The sequence below is a fragment of the Megalobrama amblycephala genome, linkage group LG1 (assembly GCF_018812025.1).
Source record: "Megalobrama amblycephala isolate DHTTF-2021 linkage group LG1, ASM1881202v1, whole genome shotgun sequence".
Taxonomy (NCBI): domain Eukaryota; kingdom Metazoa; phylum Chordata; class Actinopteri; order Cypriniformes; family Xenocyprididae; genus Megalobrama; species Megalobrama amblycephala.
The window spans coordinates 11,743,256-11,764,482 of record NC_063044.1 but is presented as its reverse complement, the minus strand read 5'-3'; the positions used below and the strand labels follow the sequence as shown (position 1 = coordinate 11,764,482).

Here is a 21,227-nt window from a genome sequence, read left to right as displayed (position 1 = left end):
GCATCCAAGATGTAGGTGACTTTGTTTCTTTAGTAGAACACAAATGATGATTTTTAACTCCAACTGTTGCAGTCGTATAATGCATGTCAATGGTAACAAAATATATAGAGTAAAAAAAACATGCACAGCAAATCCAAATGAATCCCTGCGACTCGTGACGACACATTGATGTCCTAAGGCACGAAACGATCGGTTTTGTGCGAGAAACCGAACAGTATTTATATCATTTTTTTCCTCTAATACACCACTATGTCCAACTGGCTTGAGCGTGCGCATGGCATCCGGTGTGTGAAGTGTGTACGCAACTGGTGTAGTTTAAACATGGTGCCTGTAGTACAACAGTTGTTATGCAAATGGAAGTACACCACTAAAAAACATGGTTTTATTACATCAAACTGATAATTTCGTGTCTTAGAACATCAATGTATCGCCACGAGCCGCAGGGTTTCATTTGGATTTGTCTGTGCATGTTTTTTTTGTTTTTTTTACTCTTATAGATGGAATTCCAATTGACATGCATTATACGGCTGACAGACGGCAACGGTTGGAGTTAACATGAAGAAACAACGTCACCTACATGTTGGATGCCCTGGGGGTAAGCAGATAAACATCAAATTTTCATTTTTGGGTGAACTATCCCTTTAATACAATAACTTTACTTCCACTACATATCTATCACAAACAAAGCCTAGCAACTTGCTTAGGACGTGCTAGCAACATTCTAATTAATGTTAGCAACATGCTAATACATGCTACCAATGTGCTAAAACATGCTAGCAACATGTTAAATCAAGCTTGCAACCTTTTAAATTGTGTTAGCAACATGTTAATTCATGCTAGTAACATGCTAACCATGCTAACAACCTGTTAATTCATGCTATCAACATGTTAAAAAAAGTTAGCAGCATGTTAAATCATGCTAGTAATATTTTTTTTCTTTCTGAGTAAACCTTCAAACTTCAGGCTGTTCAAAGCTTAAACTTTCAGACCTGACTTTGTCAAGCCAACATCAAAGTTTGTCATCAAACTTTACTCATCTAGTTATGTATGTAATTGATTGATTACTTTAAGTGGGGTGACTGATAAATGAATAAACCCTCTGACTTCTGTCTCCAATTCCAATAATTAATTAATTAATAAAATTGTTCCAAAATGGCTTTTTTTAGTGGAAAATGTGTATAGACTTTATGATTAGAATTTTTGTCTAAAACATTATTTCACAGGCTGTCTACTCTAGCCTATGAAATCTGATTTTTTTTCCACATTGCTTTGCATTTTAAATTTCTTGATTCTGTAGTTTAATTTAATTTTTAATTAAAAGGATTGTCTAATCAAATAGATTTGATTACATGAACTGTCAACTAGTCTGAAAGAACTAGAGAAAAAAAAGAGTGCACTCTAAGAAAAAAATCCATAGAAACAGAAAAGGACATTATGTCCTGCCAGGAGAGAAGTTTACAGACAAAACACATACATTGGGCCCTATTTTTGTGAGATACACATGCTAACAGACCTATTTACACCTGTCTATCTAAAACAGTACCAAAGCAGAAAGCTGACCCACCACCATCAGCGCTGTAAGTCTGTAAGTCAGCCAAGGTAAAACAGACATGTAAAAACAACAACATGCTTCTAGAGAAATAAAGCACATCAGTCAGTTCAGCAAGCCCATCACTCAAAACCCAGCCAGGAAAACAGACAGCCATGAACATGAAAACCAATAGATTTTTTTTTTTTTTTTTTTTACACAATGGGGTTTTAAAGGAATAATAGTTCATCCAAAAATTAAATGTCTGTCATCATTTACTCATCCTCATGTTGTCCCAAACATCTATGACTTATGGGTTTTTCAAACAGAAAGCACCATATAAGTGCTACATTCAAAGTCTTCTGAGGCTGTCATGGACACGCCAGGCTCTACACTCACCCAGTCACAACGCACAGCCTCTCCTGAGTATTAACTAGCCACACCTGACACGCATCAACACTCATCACCACAGCAGCATATAAGACACTTCAGAGCATTCCGCTGCATCTCCTTTGCCATCGGCGATCGCCAGTCCCATGGCCAAACCGGTGCCCTTCACTGGCCTGGCGGAGGACTGCAACGGATTCATCCTGCAGTGTTCTCTGGTCCTGGAGATGCAACCGCACTTGTATCCTGACGACAGTGCTAAGGTGGCTTTTATCATCTCTCAACTGGAAGGAAGAGCTCTCCGCTGGGCTGAACCACTGTGGACACAGAAAAATCCAGTCGTTAAGTCACTATCAAGTTTCATTTCCCACTTCAAGGAAGTCTTTGGGAAACCAGCCTGGGATTCATCTATCGGTGAGAGATTATGCAAACTGAAACAAGGTCTCATGTCTGTGTCTGATTATGCCATTCAGTTCCGTACCCTGGCTGCAGCAAGTGGTTGGAATGAACAAGCCCTTATCACCACCTATCGTCAAGGCCTCGATCCACGTGTGCGGTTGCATCTCGCTGCATACGAGGACTCCATCGGGCTCGAGAAATTCATCTAGCTATCCATCAGATTCGACACTCGTATGCAGCTGTGTCTCGAAGAGCACCAGGGCCAGACGTTATTTCCATACATCCTCCGCCAGCCAGAATCTGTCAGCCATCCAGAACCAGCCACCGAACCCATGCAAATAGAACACTCACGTCTTTCATCTGCTAAGCGACAGAGGAGGCTGACCCAGAATCTCTGTCTTTACTGTGGCCGTGCTGGGCATTACATCTCTGAATGCCTCACTCGTCCAGTACGACCCATGGTGAGTGTTATCATGCCTACGTTGAATAAGATGAAACCACTCACTATTGTTGTAACCCTTACTGCTGCTGATTTCTGTCTTCCAGTCAATGGGTCAGCTGGAAACTTCATCTCTGGTGCCCTCTGTCGCCAACTCCAGCTTAAAACTACAGTTATGCCGAAAGTTTACCAGATCCACTCGGTAACTGGAAAACCTCTCCGCCAAGTTCGTTACTGTGTAGGACCTCTTCACCTCCAAATCGGTATCCTCCACATGGAAGAAATCCATCTGCTGGTTCTGGAGGAATCAACGGCTGACGTGATCCTAGGGCGCACCTGGCTTGAGCAGCATGATCCCATCATCTCCTGGAGGACAGGAGAGATCCTGAAGTGGGGTAACCAATGCTTTCCTGACTGTTTCCCTGAGTTCCTGATTCCAAGTCGTCCAAGTTCCAAAGAAATCCAATTTCTGCTCCTGAGTTTCTTGCTCCAAGTCATCCAAGTTCCAGGAAGTCCAGAGTTTCTGTTCCTGAGTTTCCTGTTCCAAGTCGTCCAAGTTCCAAGAAAACTCAAGTCTCTGCTTCCGAGTTTCCTGTGTCAAGTCTTCTAAGCTCTGAGAGAATCCAAGTCAATGCTACTTCTGTGGAAAGTCCACTCGAGAAACGTTCTACGGACATCCCTATATGTTACTCCCACTTCAGCGATATCTTCTGTCCAAAAGAAGCCTCCAAGCTGCCTCCCCATCGGCCATGGGACTGCGCAATAGACCTCATCCCCGGTGAGCCACTGCCCAGAGGGAAAATCTACTCCCTTTCCCTCCCGGAGGAGAAGGCCATGGAGGAGTACATTAATGAAGCTCTGTCGCAAGGTTACATATGCCCGTCTACTTCCCCTGCTGCTTCAAGCTTTTTCTTCTTGATGCTTCATAGTCCTGAAGAAAGCACCGATGATCCAGAGCCCATCATCCCTGAGAAACTGTTTGTCAGTCCCATCACCTGGTCCGCTGAAACGCTCCCCGAGCCGAATGCCTCCGCCAACACCCCGCAGGGTTGTCCCCAAGGGTTGCAGTATGTTTCACTGACACAGCGCACTCCATTAATTCATTCTGCACACTCTTCACTGGGCACTGGCCACCCAGGGGTCAATGAGACCCTTTCGCTGTTGAAACAGCACTTCTGGTGGCCCAACATGGCATCCAACGTCAGGAGGTACGTACGGGGGTGCCAGGAATGTGCCGTCTCCAAGAGTCCATGCCATCTTCCCTCTAGGAAACTCCAACCTCTGCCTGTTCCAAACCGCCCCTGGTCACACCTAGGAGTAGATTTCATAACGGATCTCCCAGTCTCCAACGGTTGTACCTGTGTTCTGGTGGTAGTGGACCGATTCTCCAAGTCTTGTCGATTAATTCCCTTACCTGGGCTACCAACAGCAATGGAGACTGCAGAGCTCATGTTTAACTATGTTTTCCGATACTATGGACTGCCTGAGGATATCATGTCTGACCGTGGATCACAATTCACCTCCAGAGTATGGTGATCCTTCTTCAAGCTCCTAGGTGTGACCATCAGTCTCTCCTCTGGATACCATCCCCAGATGAACGGGCAGACCGAGAAGAAGATTCAGGAGATCGGCCGTTTCTTACATACCTTCTGTCATGGCCACCAGGACTCCTGGAACCAGTTTCTGGGTTGGGCCAAGTACACCCAGAACTCTCTCGGTCAGTCCACCACTGGTCTCACTCCTTTCCAATGCGTACTCTGATACCAACCCCCACTGTTCCCCTGGGATGGGGAACCATCGGACGTCCCTGCAATGGATTACTGGTTCCGGAAGAGCGAGTGGGTCTGGGACTCGGCTCATCTGCAACTCCAGCGAGCTCTATGCAGGAGCAGAACGACAGTTGACCTTCGGCGCTCCCAAGCACCCCACTTCCAGCCAGGTGAAAAGGTTTGGCTGTCGACCTGGGACATCAGGATGCGCCTGCCCTGTAGGAAGCTGTGTGCCAGATTCATTGGCCCCTTCACCATCACCCGGCAGATAAACCCCGTCACCTATCACCTGCAACTCCCTCCTGAGTATAAAATCCACCCAGTCATTCATGTTTCCCTACTCAAGCCTCACCATCCCTCTGTTCTTCCCTCCGCAGAGCCTGGCGAAGCTGAAGAACCCCCCCTTCCACTGATCATGGAAGACGGAACGACTTACACCGTGAAAGACATCTTGGACTCCCGGCGCCGTGGTGGTCACCTGGAGTACCTAGTCGACTGGGAGGGATATGGCCCCGAAGAGCGGTCATGGGTTCCTAGGAATGATGTTCTCGATCCAAGTCTCCTCGATGAGTTCCATGCCAGACATCCTAACTAACCAGCTCCACGTGGCAGGGGTAGACCACCACGACGTCGGGGTCCACGGTCCTCAGGAGCGGACCGTGGAGGGGGGGGTAATGTCACAGACACGCCAGGCTCTACACTCACCCAGTCACAACGCACAGCCTCTCCTGAGTATTAACTAGCCACACCTGACACGCATCAACACTCATCACCACAGCAGCATATAAGACACTTCAGAGCATTCAGTCACTGTCCGGTATCGTTAACGTATACCTACCTGTTATGCTTACCTCAAGGACTCTGCTAACTTCTACTTACTTGTAGCTAGCGTTCTATGTGATTCCTAGTGTCTCCACATCTTCTGTGAGTGTCATCGTGTCTCGTCTGCTCCACTCCTGCCTGCTTCCACGATCCCTGGGAAAGATAAAGACAAGTATCAGATCCAGTATCATCTTCAGTCAAGAACTTAACCTGCTTCCACTCACCTGCACTCTGTTCTCTAGTTGTTCAATAAACTGTATATTAACTATACCTGTGTCTCCGTCCCCTTCTGTACGTAACAGAGGCCAGATAGCTTTGTGTGAAATTTTAGTCATTATTTAATCCACATTTGCATTTATTCAAACATGGAATGACATGTTTTACCAAATTTGAAGTCAATGACATGATCCATTGCAATGCGATCATGATGAATTTAGTGCACAAATCATTTGGACTACTTTTATGGTGCTTGTATGTCAACATTCTTCAAAACATCTCCTGCAGTGTTTCTGAAGTAAAAAAAAACAAAAAAAACAAAAAAAAAACCAGCTTGAACACTTTCTTTTATGTGATTTTTCTGGACCTGGGTCTTTATTTGGTGAAACAAAACAGTTTAATGCGCATTGTCTCTGCAACAGATTGTATGAAATTGAATAGATCACATATTAAACACAGACCGTGAGACAGACACAGATGTGGCAACTATACAGAGATATATCAAATTCAATATTTGGTTTATGTAACATAGCTACAGAGGAGACATTGAGACAGTCTAACAGCTGTGTTAGGCCTTCTTTAGTAGCTTTTCTTCCTTTGGTGTCCCTTAAGTTTTCACCATCCGTGAGACTTCATGCTGGTGGTGACTGGGTGGATGACCAATCTTTCAACAACAGAGGGGCTAAAGGGTTTGTTTTTGGAGAGGGTTATGAAAGTTGAGAAGAGATGAGAAAGAGAATACCAGAAAGAGTCTTAGAATTGCACTTGACCTTAAATTTAAAACTGTAAAAAAAAGAAAAAAAAAGAAAGCAGCTGTGGTTGCCAGAAATTCATTAATATCACTATAATGTTAATACACTTAAAATGTGCTTCAGACTTTAAAATACCGTTAACCTCCATACTTGTAGTTAAATAGAAGGATGAATTGATGAATTGGGTCTGGAACATGCATTTGTATACTTCTAGCGATGCAATTTAGTGTTCTGGAGCATTCTAAAATGTGTTAAATTTCTAAAATTGTAAAATTTCCTTTACAGTTAGTGGTCAAACCCAAAAGAGACCTATCTCCTTTGAATCCCAAATCAATTCCATTGGCTGAGGCTTTTCATGGGTCTTCTATTCAGTGCCAGATTAGAAATGGAAGAAAAAAAAAAATACTGGCTGTGTCCAAAATCATATACTTCCAAATGATACAGTATAGGCCAAAACAGTATGTGACAAAATATTCATCTCCAATGCACGTTCACGCAGCAACTTCTGCTCTCACATCAACACAACACACATGCTTCGTGGTGGTCTCGTATACATATTTATGTGCGATCACAGCAAACATTCAGATCAGAGTTGGCGCTGCCGACGAGCCAGAGACAGCAGTTGTCATGTATAGGTATGAAACAGCTTCAAAAATGTATTTGTCAATGAATAATTCATTCAAGAGATTCATTAAAAAACGCTGATTAATCCTGTAATGAAACAAGCTAAATCTTTACGAGTGAGTCATTGAATCATTCATTCATTAAAAAAAAAAAAAAAAAAAAGATTGCAGTAATTAATATTTTATCAAAACCTCGTAAACCTAGTAAATTACATGATATTTTGTTTAGTTGTTTATTCGTGTGGAGGCTTGTTTCTGCCACTGAATAAAAAATAAAAAAAGGTAATTGTGACCTTTTTTTATCTAACAATTCTGACTTTATAACTTGCAATTTCAAGTTTATATCTTGCAAACTTTATAATTCGTAATTGTGTCTTTATATCAGATTGCAAGTTTATATCACGCAATTCTGACTTCATAACTTGCAATTGCAAGTTATAAAGTTTACAGTTGCAAGTTTACATCTTGCAATTCTATTTTTTCTTCTCAGAATTGCAAGATATAAACTCAATTGCGAGATAAAAAACCTTGCAATTGCGAGTTAGAGTCCGAATTGTAAGATATAAACTTGCAATTTTATGTTATAAAGTCAGAATTGTGTGATATAAACTCGCAATCTGATAAAAAGACACAATTGTGAATTATAAAGTTTGCGAGATATAAAAAGTTGCAATTGTGAGTTAAAAAGTCAGAATTGCATGATATAAAATAAAGTCAATTATGAGCTATAAAGTGAGAATTGCATATTAAGTCACAATTGCAAGAAAAAAAAACATAATGCTAACTACACTATCTATTCTAATCACATTTCATTTTTTCCCATTAAAATTACAAAAATAACGTTAAGAATACAACAAACCTGCTTTTGTGTGTCTTGAGCTTCTGCATGATTGGAGGGTTACTATACCCACAGCTAGCTGATGTAAGATATTGTGTAAGATATTGAGTTTTGCGAGATGCCCTAAACAGTTCCCAGAAGTGTTCATTAGATATGGGAATAAGTTATCCCAATCAGAACATCCACCCATTAATCTGTCCATCTAACAGTAGACTGCATTTGCACCTCTCTCCCCTGTGGTTTTTCAGGGTATTCCTCTCCTCTCTGTATGGAGTCCTACTAAGGTAATAAGGCTTTAATGACAGGAGTGGCTAGTCATTAGCTGGAGTGTTGGGTGGAAGAGGCCATAGAGAGCTTTTTTCCACTGATGGAGCAGATGTTAGTGTTGGCTTACGATTGAAGACCAGCAGCTTCTGTGCCAGCTTCACACCAGGCCCCAGCTACCCAACAGCTACCTAAACAGCCTGCTCTGCCATGGACTGAAGAAAAGAGCCAAGGCTGTGTGTACAGTCAGTCTGGGATCATTTCAGTGTTCCACTGCCACCTCATTCCAGCTGAGAATCCAGTTTACTGGCATATATACAGTACCATGGTTTGGGAAGTAAAGGTCCGTTTACTAGAGCTAAACTCTTAAGTGCTCTGCATATGGAGAACGAATCTTCTTTCAATGTTCTTTCTTGTTTTGACTTTAAAGTCAGCATGAAATTAAAATTCACCCTAAATGCATTTTATAGATCATAACATGTTTTGACCTCACAATATTTAATCTAATTGTCATAACTCGATCTTTGGGTGAAAATGACAGACTTCTCTCTGGTGACTTCTCCAATCATTTAGTCCACTCGGTGTGTTCACACTTGAAAGGTTTGGTTCGGTGTTAAAAATGTGTGAATGCTAAGCAAACCAGGACTAAATGTATCATCTTCTAAATGTATTATTTTAATTTGGTCTGGACCAAAAGAACCAAGAGAACTGAACTACAACTGTGAACACACCCACCCCTGCAAACTTGTGTTCATCCAGTACCACTTTTGAGGGCCACGCCTACATCTAAACATCCAATCAACAACTGACACATAAACCAAATCCCCGCCCTATATTTTTTCTTTGTCGATAATCCATTTCACTTGAATGTACATCATACTACAGAAGAAAAGCTCTGTCAATACTTCCGTATCATCATGACTTTAACTTAAAACAGGCCTTATTTTATAGCCAAAAGGAAAACCAAGCAATATTTTTTGCAATTTCCTTGCCTTTCGTTGTTTCTTGAAACCATACAATTGAAATCAGAATAGTCAGTGAAGACTTTGGACGGTCAATATTTTTAGGTGGAAGTTTTTTGTCAACTTTTGGGAGCAAACTAGCATAGCGATGGCCTCAATGCGAATAGATATACTGCAAGCCAAACAAACAAACTACTACAATCCACTAAACCCCAACTGACCCTTCGCAAAGACCTGTCCCCCTTAGTTTCTGTTACTTTGTCCAACAAGCCATGGCGCTGTCACGCCACTCAGAGGTACATTGAGGTACAAAAATACATTGCGGAGCAAAGAGGACACTGACAACATGTTCGATAGACAAGACAAATTGTGTAATTTTTTTTAGAAATTCGAACAATAAAAACCGTTTTGTGGCTCTATAATGTGTCGTGACAGTTCTCTGTAGCTCCTCAGCTCAAGCGGCTCGTGAACCGATCATCTCTTCCTACTAGTTAATTTATAACATCAAATAAACATGAATGAACATGAGAAGGAATGTTGTTTCAAATGCAGAAAGATGTCAGTGCACTTAATTTTTCAAGTTCAAGTCCACCGAGGTTAATCTTCTAACTCCTGACTGCTTTTTCGGACAAAATGGCGGATTCGGCATTATGATTGGTTAGACTGCTTGTCAATCAAACTCCCAGCGAAGGGTCAATTATGATTTCAAGAAAGTTTTTACAGTCGACATAAAACAGAAGTTCTCCCCTATTGAGATATCCGAGTAAAACACTTCACGAACGCTTCACGAATAAGAACAAATGTAGGGTGGGGCTTGAGTTTGTCCATAAGGAATTGATTGGATGGTTGTGGTTTGCTATTGGTGGATCTCATGTGAGTGACAGGTTGTCCTGTCCTCACATCCTCGCACACATCATCATAGAAGAGAAGAGATATCGCTGCAAGAGGGAGGGGAAGATAAAATGTTTGATTAAAGGTTAGGGACACATGAATTAAAATAATTATTTGCATGGATAAATACTGCAATATTCCACAAAATAATAGGAAATTTCAATTTTGATTTCATGGTGACAAATTAAATTTACAACTCATTTTACTTACAGATACTTAACACGAAAAAAAGTGTAGGGAGGGGCTTAATCGAAATGGAATTAATGGATGGTGAAAAGTATCTCTATCCACCTTTTTCCTAACGAGCCAACTGCAAAAAGACTGAAACATATCATTTCACATCATAAGGATGCGCTACAAATAATCCTTATCTGTCAGCTTGACTGAATGAGCTGTAAAATGTCCTTCATCTTCAGATTTCAAGAGAATAATGTAACGCTTGCTATTTTATTGTGACATTGTATCACAAGAATATCTATTCAGTCGCTGAATTCTTTTCCCACTGATTATTTTCAGATTTTTCCTTTGTATTCCGCTGTAACAGTATGAAAAAACTGTTCACATCTCTTTCCAGGTTTGTATTCACATGGCTGGTTTAAAATGTAATTGTTTTCACTTCGAATCCCTATTAACAGTGTTTGAATGTTTCTAAAGCAGGTAAATACAATATTTATTTCTGTCATAATGATGGAAATCATTATGAAATATTATCACTCAATGTTCCAGTTAATGGACATTATTGATTAAGGCAACTTATGTTACATAATACAGATATATATTACCACAGTGATATTAACGTGTCCGTAATATTGCTGCAGAAATAATCAGGGGTTATTCGGTCTGTGGTAGTAATTTTATTTTTATGCTTTTACACTTTTAAATTTCCTTTTAATTTTGCATGGTTGAAGGGTGAGTAAAATAACATCCTCTCATTGTACTGTTTTTGAAAATGTTATTGCATTCATAGTGTGAACCTTTCACTGATTGTTTACAGTTTAACAGAAGTTACTCCCATAGTTCCCGCAAAGCGTCATGGGGTGTAGGAAAAAGATGTCTATGACATGGTTGGATGGGAAGGGTCGAAAAGTACAAAGGATTTGTGACATCAGCAAAAAAAGAAAGTCGTTTCAGAGGTGTTGTTTTTGAAATATCATGCATTGATGTTCACTGTAGAGCAGGAATGTGTATTAAGAGAGTAAATCACAGATCGAATCACATGTTGATTTCATGTTGACTTGAAACAGTGAAGATCTTGTTGGCCCCGCTGAATATGCAGCTTATAAGCTGCTATAGTCATATATTCTGGCTGCAGTCTCTCATTTCAGGAGCGGGACAAGGACCAAAAGGCCTTGAGTGTAACCCAGATTTTAATGCTGGATGGTAAAAATAAAACAACGTATGTGCACCAGACACCAGAACAAGGACAGCTCATTTAACTCTCTCCTTCCTCTCTGCGCAATCCACGTGTAGCATTATTATTGTAGCATTAGACTGATTCTAATTACTTTATAATAAGAGACTCTTATTCACTTGCTTAATATTACAAATAAAGAGTTTGGTTACACTTTATTTCAATGGTCCACTTTAGACATTCTAATAACTATAAGTAACTTTGCAACTAGTACATGTCAACTATCAGTCATTAGAGTATTAGTAGACTGTTAGGATAGGGTTAGTAGAATAAGTTCACATGCTTACAGTCAGCATAAATGTCTGTTGAGGAGCATCAAAATACATTGTTAGCAGATATTATGTAGACAGTCTACTAATACTCTAATGAGAGTTAGTTGACATGTAGTAGCAAAGTTAATTATAGTTAGTAGAATGATTAAGATAGACCATTGAAATAAAAGTTTTGGCTTAAAATGACAACTGTTACAAAATGCCACTTGCACATTGAATTTTAAGAATTCTGCTGCCATCTACTGGTCCATTATGATGCTTTTAGAAGGGCATGGAAGTATGTGATAAAACACTTGATTTACCCTCATTCATACCATTAAAGTTGGACATAAAGTAGCTTCACTGAACACATTGTTAAATTCTAGTGAAAGACAAGCTATGAATTCATTAACCTGACTAGTCTTTTTTGTTCCTTGTGCTTCTTTGATGTGTCAATTAAAGATTCCCCCCAATTACAAATGTCACTGCAGAACGGTAATTTTCTGTGAATAAGGTCCATTGTGGTAGAGATGTAATTGCTTGCTCTGAAATCTTTATTCAGCCCTTTGTATATTGGCCTTTATGGGTTGTCTAAATTAATTAGCCCTTATAACATACAAAGCCTGAGAGTAAATGGAGGGCATATCATGTTTAGCTTGAGAACAAGGCCCTTAATGTGAAGCTAAAGTCATACTTTATCTGGGTGATATAAAAGCTCTGTAAAGACATAATCTTGTTTTTGAAGAGAAACTATATGACTTGAGATGCTCAATGATTTAGAACATCACTGGAGGAGGGACCAGAGTCATTTCTGGAGACTCTGAGATGGGCTCATTTGACTTGGGCCATTAAGAAACTACTCAAAACACTCTTTAAACCATCAAGCAAACATATAGCAACACCCTGACATTGTGTAAGAGAGAAAAAAAATCTAGAGAGTATTGAATATTGGAGAATATATTCCAAATCTGAGTTTCTTAGTCTTCAGAAGACTGATAAACTGATCCAGGGTCATTTTAGACACATCTATCATGTGCTTGCAGTTCTGCAGGAGCTCTAATGAGGACGCAGAGACGGGGAGCCCTGCTTACCAGAGGCAAATTAATATATGTAATCTGTTATGCAGCGCAATGTGACAAGACAAGGACATGTAGTGCTCTAATTAAAGTGACCTTTTCCCACAACTCCTTGAAGCACAGGTCATCTCTCATTAATGCCTAGTCTGGCACTGAGCTATAATTCACTACACATAGAAAGAGGAAGATGTTCCCCCCTCGCCTCTGTCGTCTATTAAATGCAGCAGTGCAGCCATGCATAAAAGAGTGCAACAGTGACCGCCCACTTTTTTTCCATTCATTTGTTCCATAAATAAACATTAGATTTGAAACATTTATTTTGAAAAGGCTATTTGAAAATCAGACAGAAAGACAAAGTTGCATGACTGTGAAGTCTTTGAACAACTAATTCCATAAAGTACTGCAAATGACAATCATATCAGAAATGACAATGTACAATGTTCACAGACAGGGTTTAGATTAAGCCAGGATTAGGCTTTAGTTCAATTAGGACATTAAAGTAGCTTTTATAAATGTGCCTTAGAAAAAAAAACAAAAAAAAAACAAAAACATTACTGTTGTTGTGCATCTTGAGACAAAACAATGACACTGACATATTTTAAGATATGCCAGTACAAGTGTCTTTCAGTTAAAACAGCTCAAACATGCATTTTAGTCTAAGACTAGCTTAAGCCTTGTATGTGAAACTGGGGGTATAAGTAATAGATTATAATACCATATATTCAGTTTATTGCTTAATAGAGTATCTCAGAGATGATTTTAAAGTTATCGGTGCACGGGTTCCCTCGATTGAAAGCCTATGCATTTTTCCCATAGACTTTTGAAAAATCGCAAAAAATAAGATGTGTTTAACAAAGGATTATGGCACTTACATGTTTTGTCTATCAAGATAATCTTTACAAGTTAACACAACATTTATACATTTTGAAGCCTAAATAAACTCGTCAGATATAAAAGGCTAACAGTAGGCTATAAACGCACTACTGCACACCATGGTCGCAGATCAACGTCATCACTACCAAGCTTCCTCAAACTTTATTTAAAAAGCAACTTTATTTAAAAACAATGTCGCTGATTATGATCTGTGCTGTGTATGAATTCTTATCCACTTTTTCATGAGAAATGCTGTCAAAATGTTTGTCATGATGACGTCTACAGTCCCCACCAAAGGAAGTAGTCCCTTTTAGCAACTTCTTAGCAACCGCCGTTTTTAAGACACAATAAAGGTTTAAAAAAAATCACAAGCGGGTTATAACTGGTGTGTTTTATGTCATAGATCAAAACGTGAAAATATTTAGAGGCTTTGTTAACCACAGACCTTATTTCAGGTGATTTAGCAAAAACCCATTCAAAAAACCTATTGACTTTAGGGAGATGGAACCGGAAGTCTTAAAATGCTAACTCGCTTCTGGGTTTTGCATATAAAAACACATCATCTCTGAGGTCCTCTATAAGCAAATATATTCCAATATTTATGTTAAGGAGAATCAGTTAAGCAATTCTTAATGCTTTAAGCTAGTGGATTTTCACTGTTGAGCGAAATCGAGTCATGCAGACCTACGTATTTTTGTTGGTCAACCCATAAATTTGCATCACGCTAGTTCCCTGACAAAAGCCGAATAGGATTTTTTCCATTGGCTTTTGGATTATTGCAGAAAATAAGCTCTGTGATCAACAAATGTTTGTTAATTTTCACAGATGAACATAACTTTTATGAATTTTGAGGCCTAAATGCAGTCACTAGAAGCAAAAAGCAAAAGGTAGGCTATAAATGAATTACACCACGGTCACATGATTTCAACATCACATCACATCACTAAGCTACTCTTTCTTTATCTAAAGACATTTTCCTGAAAGTTTGAATTAGAAGAGTTTGTACGAGCACAATTATAAGCATAACGAGGCTGTAAAAGTGGACTGAGTTCACCTGTTTGACGTGATGATGTTTAATGTTGTCCACTTATTAGCAAATGTCATTTTCAAGACTTGTAACAACTTTAAAAAATCATGGGTAGGTTAATACTGATATATTTTATGTCATAGAATAAAATGTGAAAGTATCTTGAGCTTGTGTTAACCATGGACCTTATTTCAGCCATTAAACCAAAAACCCATTCAAAAAACAAATTGGCTTTGGGACTATAGACCCGGAAGTGCTAAAATGCTAACTCGCTTCCAGGTTTTGGCCTATAAAAAATACGTCAGTTTATACTACTGGAGAAAATAAGCTCTGTGACCAACAAAAATTATAATTACAAGTTTTGCAATGAGACAATCTTCACAAATGAACACAAATTGTTTTTTGAAGCCTAACACTGTCTACACCAGACACAAGCGACGCGACAAAAGACATTAGCACCCATTATAATCAGTGATGCTGTCTACACTGGATGTGGAGCGATGCAACATGACAAAATACCCGACAATAAACTGATGCCTCTGTCTATTTATGATGTACTCCAAGTATTCGCGATACTTTGCATAGGAACTAAGGACAAATGGATTTGCAACGGTCACTTTGTCTCGTCCAGTGTAGACAGCATCTAGCTGTTGCCGTGCGGTGCGATGCGATGTGTCAGCGGTCGTGTCTGGTGTAAAACAATTGCCAGAAAAAAAGCTAGACTATAAACAAACTACAACATGATCAGATGACTTCAACATCACCACCATTAAGCTTCCAACAACAGTCTTTATTTAAAATCTAAGTTGGAAGGTTTGAGCTAGGAGGCGGCTGTGAAAGTGACTATTGAGTAGATTCGGCTGATGACGCTTAATGTCACCAACTACCTTTATATATCACAAGAGGGTATTACTGATGTATTTTACATTGTAGAATAAAATGTGACAATATCCAGACCTTATTTCAGGTTTTTAACCAAAAAACAAAAAACAAACAATTGACTTCAGGACGATGGAACCAGAAGTGCTAAAACTTTACCAGGTTTAGGTCTCATTTATGTATTACTCTATTACCAGCAATTTGTCATTTCCATAATGACAGCGACTCTTCTGATTGGTAGATCTCAGATCAGGATTGTGGCTGAAAAAGTTTGTTAATGGCATAAATAATTTCTCAGGAGTCTGTCATTTAGTCATGCAAGTTAAACACAGGTTTGCTTAAGAACATCCATCTTTATTTAGAAATGTAGATGATCTGAATGTAAAATGTAATGTACATCTTTCATTACAAAAAGGTATAGTAAAATAAACAACAATCTTTAAAATGCAATCTGAGTTCGAACAGCACACAAGAAAACCTCGGCAGGGTCTCGAAGGCCTGACGCCTGGATGAGCAACCAGCTTTAAGTGATGGTTGGGAGGCAAGAGATCCTGCAGAACTGTGTCAAGATTGTAAGGAAATTACCCAGATCTGCACACCAGCTCAGTCCTTGAGTGTATCGACTGGCTTCTTTATGCATTCGTTACAGCACTGCAATGGAGTTCACTAATCAACTGAATATTTTGGCATGTTTATGCCTCCCATCTAAATGTGCACAGCTGCATTGCTATATGGTCCACATCAATATTTGATCAACAAATTCCCAAGTGCAAATCCCCACTAAAATGTTCCTTTATTCTCAGAAGAAAAATACACAGTGTGAAAGTCACAAAAGTTTGCATCATAGTCAAGCCGTTATTGCTTACAATGAATACTTTTGTGCTCTAGTTAGTCAGAGAGCTTACAGTACCAGGGCATGTTTTCCATCCAATGACATATCAACATAACATGAGCTCTAGGAGAGAGATCTAGAAAGTAGGAACAGGTTTGAATGAGGATGGAGATGAAGATTTACCCTGTCGCTACGGGGTTTTGTGGGTCCCTGAAAGTCATCTGTGCTTGGACTGAGCTCGGCTCTGTAAGCTATGGAAATGGGCTTCCCTCAGGACGCGGTTGATGTGCTGGTAGGACAGCAGGTCCTGCTTGGAGGCACTGTGGGGACTGCAGGGGCCGGGGACGCCGTGGGGCCCGATGACGTCCACTCCACAATGGCTGCTGCCGCTGCTGCTGCCGGCGACGTGATCTGGACTGCTGATCCAGCTGCTCTCACTGCTGGAAGACTGCAGAGAACCGGAAGATCAGGTTAGCAACATCCTACCTCACGTCAGTGACCCTGTGTCATAGCAGCTAATGGAATCTCAAATATTTATTAAAGTACGCAAATTCAAATGTTTTGGGGTTTCCCACACTTTCCTTTCTCAACTGTATTACAATAAAAGCCAAAGCCAGTTTTTTTTTTTTTTTTTTTCCTAATATTCTAATATTTAAACACACATTTAATTTTCCTAAGTAATTTGCCCTGAGGTTCTGGCTTTGTAGCTCTCGCACACAAACTGCAGTTTAGCTGTCAGGTTCAATGTAGTTTTTACAAATTCCGTTCTTCAATAACAGTCTCTTTACACTGCTGAATTGTGACAGTATTTATAAAACATCTGTGAAGAAATGTGCCACTCAAACTATTAAAATCAAACTGAAACGATCAGTGATCATGTTCAAAATAAACTTCAGTTGCTTGTTTCTAACATTGGGATATTTCAGGACTGGGGTTCCCAAACTTTTCTGTCAGTCGAACATCTCAGAAGTAAAATATTTACTTACCCAGAGAATTTAAGTTCATATATATTCCAATGATTTTTCAGCACATTCATATGTGAACGGCTTTCTGATGTTGGTTGAAGTGTATTCAAAAGTCTTTTTAGTTGTGAAAGAGTCTCATTCCATATTACATTTACACTGGTGTTTTAGGAAGCCAAACAATTTGATTAATAATAATTAAAATTATTATTATTGTTATTATTATTATTATTATTAATAGTAGTAGTAGTAGTTTTCACTACGAAAATGAAGATATTACTGTTTTAAATCACATTTGTACTGTAAAATAAATTAGATACGTATTTGATCATATTAAATGATTTAATGCACAATGCGGAGGCAAAGAACCACCTGAGGCAGGGCATTCAAATCATTTAATGCACAGTTAGCCATGGATTATCCCGCATATACCATGGTCATTTGCCAGCACTGACAAGTTAAAGCTGTTGATGTTTGCAGCACAATATTTGTCTGGAAGGGTTAAAGTGAAGGTTATTTTCGTCAGTTACGGCTTGTTAGATCTAGCATTCTGCCAGCTTTGAATCTGACATAGTGATAAATTAGAGTGTAAGATTACATTTATTTGAATGAATTAGCCTATCGAGAGAGAGAGAGAGAGAGAGAGAGAGAGAGAGAGAGAGAGCAATAAGTGTGTGAAATACCTGCATCTGTGCATCGTCTCTCTATTAACAATGAAGCTGTAAGTTTAATTACTTCATAAACAGCGATGTTACCCCCTTGCTGAGAAATATAATATAGCAACTCAGTAGCAAACCTGTTTTATTAATAAAAGTCATGGGGCAGCGATGATAAGTTTCTGCGCTCCTGAATGTTTCTGTGTGTGCATCACAATCTCCAATCTCTCTGTGTGTGTGTGCACATTAATATAGAACAGTGATTAAACTGACTGGAACTACCTTTGCATTAAACGGTTTTAACGCACACCTTCCAGCCAATCAGAATCGAGTATTCAGACATAATTATTTAAAAATGCATCCAAAATGTAAGGATTTAAATAATTATTAGCTTTTCATCCACTCACAAACTCAGTCTGGGAAACCCTGTTTCAGAAGAATATGCAGAGTGGCAGGTGCTACACAAAGTCAGCGTAAAGGGCTGGTCACACTATACTTTTCATTTCACTGACTTCCATTGATACACAGCATACGCGAACAGGAAAAGCAAAAGATCATGCAGACTGCAAAGTTCAAGTTTGGTGAACTTCATGCCCTGCGAATTCATATCACGTGAAGACGTGACCTATAAAAGATCAAGACGCCCTGGAGTGAACTCATAACTGAATTAAGGCCCATTCACACCAAGAACTATAACTATAATTATAACTACTGTATATTATCTACAGTGGACGATATCATTCTGTTTATTCTAAGCAGTTTTGTCGTCTGTCGCTTTAAATGCTCGAGCTCTTTAAAGCAGGATGGATTCTGATTGGATGTCAAAGTTTTATTGTTCATCAGCTGGAAAAAAAATCATTCTGAAAGTGTTCCCAGTCATATTGTTCCTCTGTGCTGTTATCATTTTAGTCGTGGTGTTAACTCTGCTATTCTTTCTTTTCTTTTAACGTCATACCAGCTTCTATGGCTATATTCATGGCAAGAGAGGTTTAGTTTAAGATTCATTTTTTTCTAAATACCTTAAAATTGGATTTATTTGGTTAAAAACCTCTTCAAATTTATTAGTCTTGAGTGTCCTATTCAGCAACTTGATCCCAGCAATTAATTAAAAGGGAATATATGATTTGTTCCAACATCCAGATTTAATTCATGTAATTTGTTGTTTAAGCACTGATCCCATTCCAATTGCCATGGAATCCAATTGCATGTGACATCATATTATTTATGACCATAGCAGTGTCTGTAGAAATGCTGCTACTCTCTAGTGCTACTAGTCTAGTGTGACAGCGGCTTGATGATGAGTTGTTAAAGGGTTAGTTCACCCAAAAATGAAAATAACATCATTTATTACTCCCCCTCATGTCGTTCCACACCCGTAAGACCTTCGTTAATCTTCGGAACACAAATTAAGATATTTTTGTTGAAATCTGATGTTGAAATCCATTGCTGCACAACGATTAATCGCAATTAATCGTTCGCAAAATAAAAGTCTGTGTTTATGTGTAATATATGTGTGTGTTCTGTATATAATAATTCTGTATATATAAATACACACATATACATGTATACATTTAAGAAATACATGCATGTATAAATAAATATATTTATATATTTTATATTACATATAAATATAAAATATAAATATTTTATATATAACATTTTTCTTAAATATATACATGTCTGTGTCTGTATTTATATATATACACAATTCTTATACACAGAACACACTCATATATTACATAAACACAGACTTTTATTTTGCAAACGATTAATCGTTGTGCAGCCCTAATCCAATGGCTCCGTGAGGTCTGCATAAGCAAATGACATTTCCTCTCTCAAGATCCATTAATGTACTAAAAACATATCTAATATCAGTTCATGTGACACACTGATTCATAATGCTCCAATGCTTCCTGAAGCAGTGTTTTGAAATCGGCCATCACTATATAAGTCGTTATTTTCGTTTTTTTGGCGCACCAAAAAATATTCTCGTCGCTTTATAATATTAATATTGAACCACTGTACTCACATGAACTGATTTAGATATGTTTTTAGTACATTAATGGATCTTGAGAGAGGAAATGTCATCGCTGTCTATGAAGGCCTCACAGAGCCATCGGATTTGAACAAAAATATCTTAATTTGTGTTCCGAAGATGAACAAAGGTCTCACGGGTGTGGAATGACATGAGAGTGAGTAATAAATGACAGAATTTTCATTTTTGGGTGAACTAACCCTTTAAGTGCATTTCATACCTCAGACTCCCATGATTCCCTGCCCGTCTCAGAGCTCTGGAGGGCTGAACTCAGCCTTTTGGCCTGAGGCATCTGAGCATCTTCATCATCGCCTTCAGCGCGCTGACGTTTCCTTTATGACATAAATAGAGGTTACAGGTTATCAACATAACAGAAGCAGCATCACTTACACATCAGTCCCTAATCATTGAGTTGAACCATTTTAATATACAAACTTGTATATTTCACATGATATTCTCTATAATAATTTCTTTGTATATGTAATATTTTAAAACATAACAACTTTCTTTTTGTTCTAATTTTGTATGCTACTATCTAGCACGTCTCCAGTGAATTGGGATTAATAAAGACATGTCGTATTATTTTGATGAAGTAATACAGCCACAGTCTGTTGACTCACCTGTTTTCTGTGAGCATTTCTGTGAATGATGATGATGGTCTTGTATGTTTGAGTGTTTTACTGAGCTCCTGGTTCAGCTCTGTCACTCTGATCAACCGCCTGCTGTGTCATGCTACACTCACACCTCTGCTAACAGCTTAACACGCACATAAACACGACATGTTCAACTCAAAACGGCTCTATGAAGTCTAAATCAGAATATTACATGTAAGAAAACAAGTGAAGGTCGTATTTGATTAATTCTGCCGTAATAAACGTGTCAAACTCAAACTCATCCGGCTAGTCTCTATCATAGCTGTGTGCTAACTGACACTTCACTAGCTGTAAAAACACGCGGTTTATTCAGCTAATGTAACGCTGTATTCTTATTGTAGTCGTACTTTCATATACGTAGCAGATATAATAAGGTTCTCTGTGAGTATAAGCCGGCTATTTGTGTATTTGATGAGTCTGCGCGACACAAAACAAACCGCCGCTGCTGTTATTTACATGCCAATGCGCATGCGCGAAACTCAAGCTGCAAAACACGAGGGCGGTGCGGGATTGGCTGATCGTGTGATGACATCACGTCCGAGATCCACACAAGCGCTTCTGCTCATCCTGAGCTAATTTATCCCAAGAACAAATTTGTCTTTTATCAGGTCCTTCATCCATGCATTATACCGATATATAAGGATGTTTTCCAATACTGCGGACGAGTATAGCGTATGATGTA

General features: G+C 39.0%; 1 protein-coding gene across 1 annotated transcript; it reads right to left on the bottom strand.

The window, feature by feature from the left end:
• Window positions 1-15,740: 15,740 nt before the first annotated feature.
• LOC125263083 (protein FAM104A) lies at window positions 15,741-21,056 on the bottom strand. Its single transcript, XM_048181950.1, has 3 exons — window positions 20,513-21,056; window positions 20,113-20,224; window positions 15,741-16,687 (listed from the first exon to the last, which is right to left on the bottom strand). Exons 1-3 carry the CDS (start codon window positions 20,527-20,529, stop codon window positions 16,457-16,459), a joined length of 360 nt encoding a protein of 119 aa, XP_048037907.1. The 5' UTR covers window positions 20,530-21,056; the 3' UTR covers window positions 15,741-16,456.
• Between the last annotated feature and the right edge of the window lie 171 nt (window positions 21,057-21,227).

Excerpts from the sequence above, each read along its gene's own strand:
- LOC125263083 (XM_048181950.1), bottom strand. Across the intron at positions 16,688-20,112 it reads GGGAATCATGGGAGTCTGAG|TCTTCCAGCAGTGAGAGCAG; the intron begins GTATGAAATGCA and ends GGTTCTCTGCAG.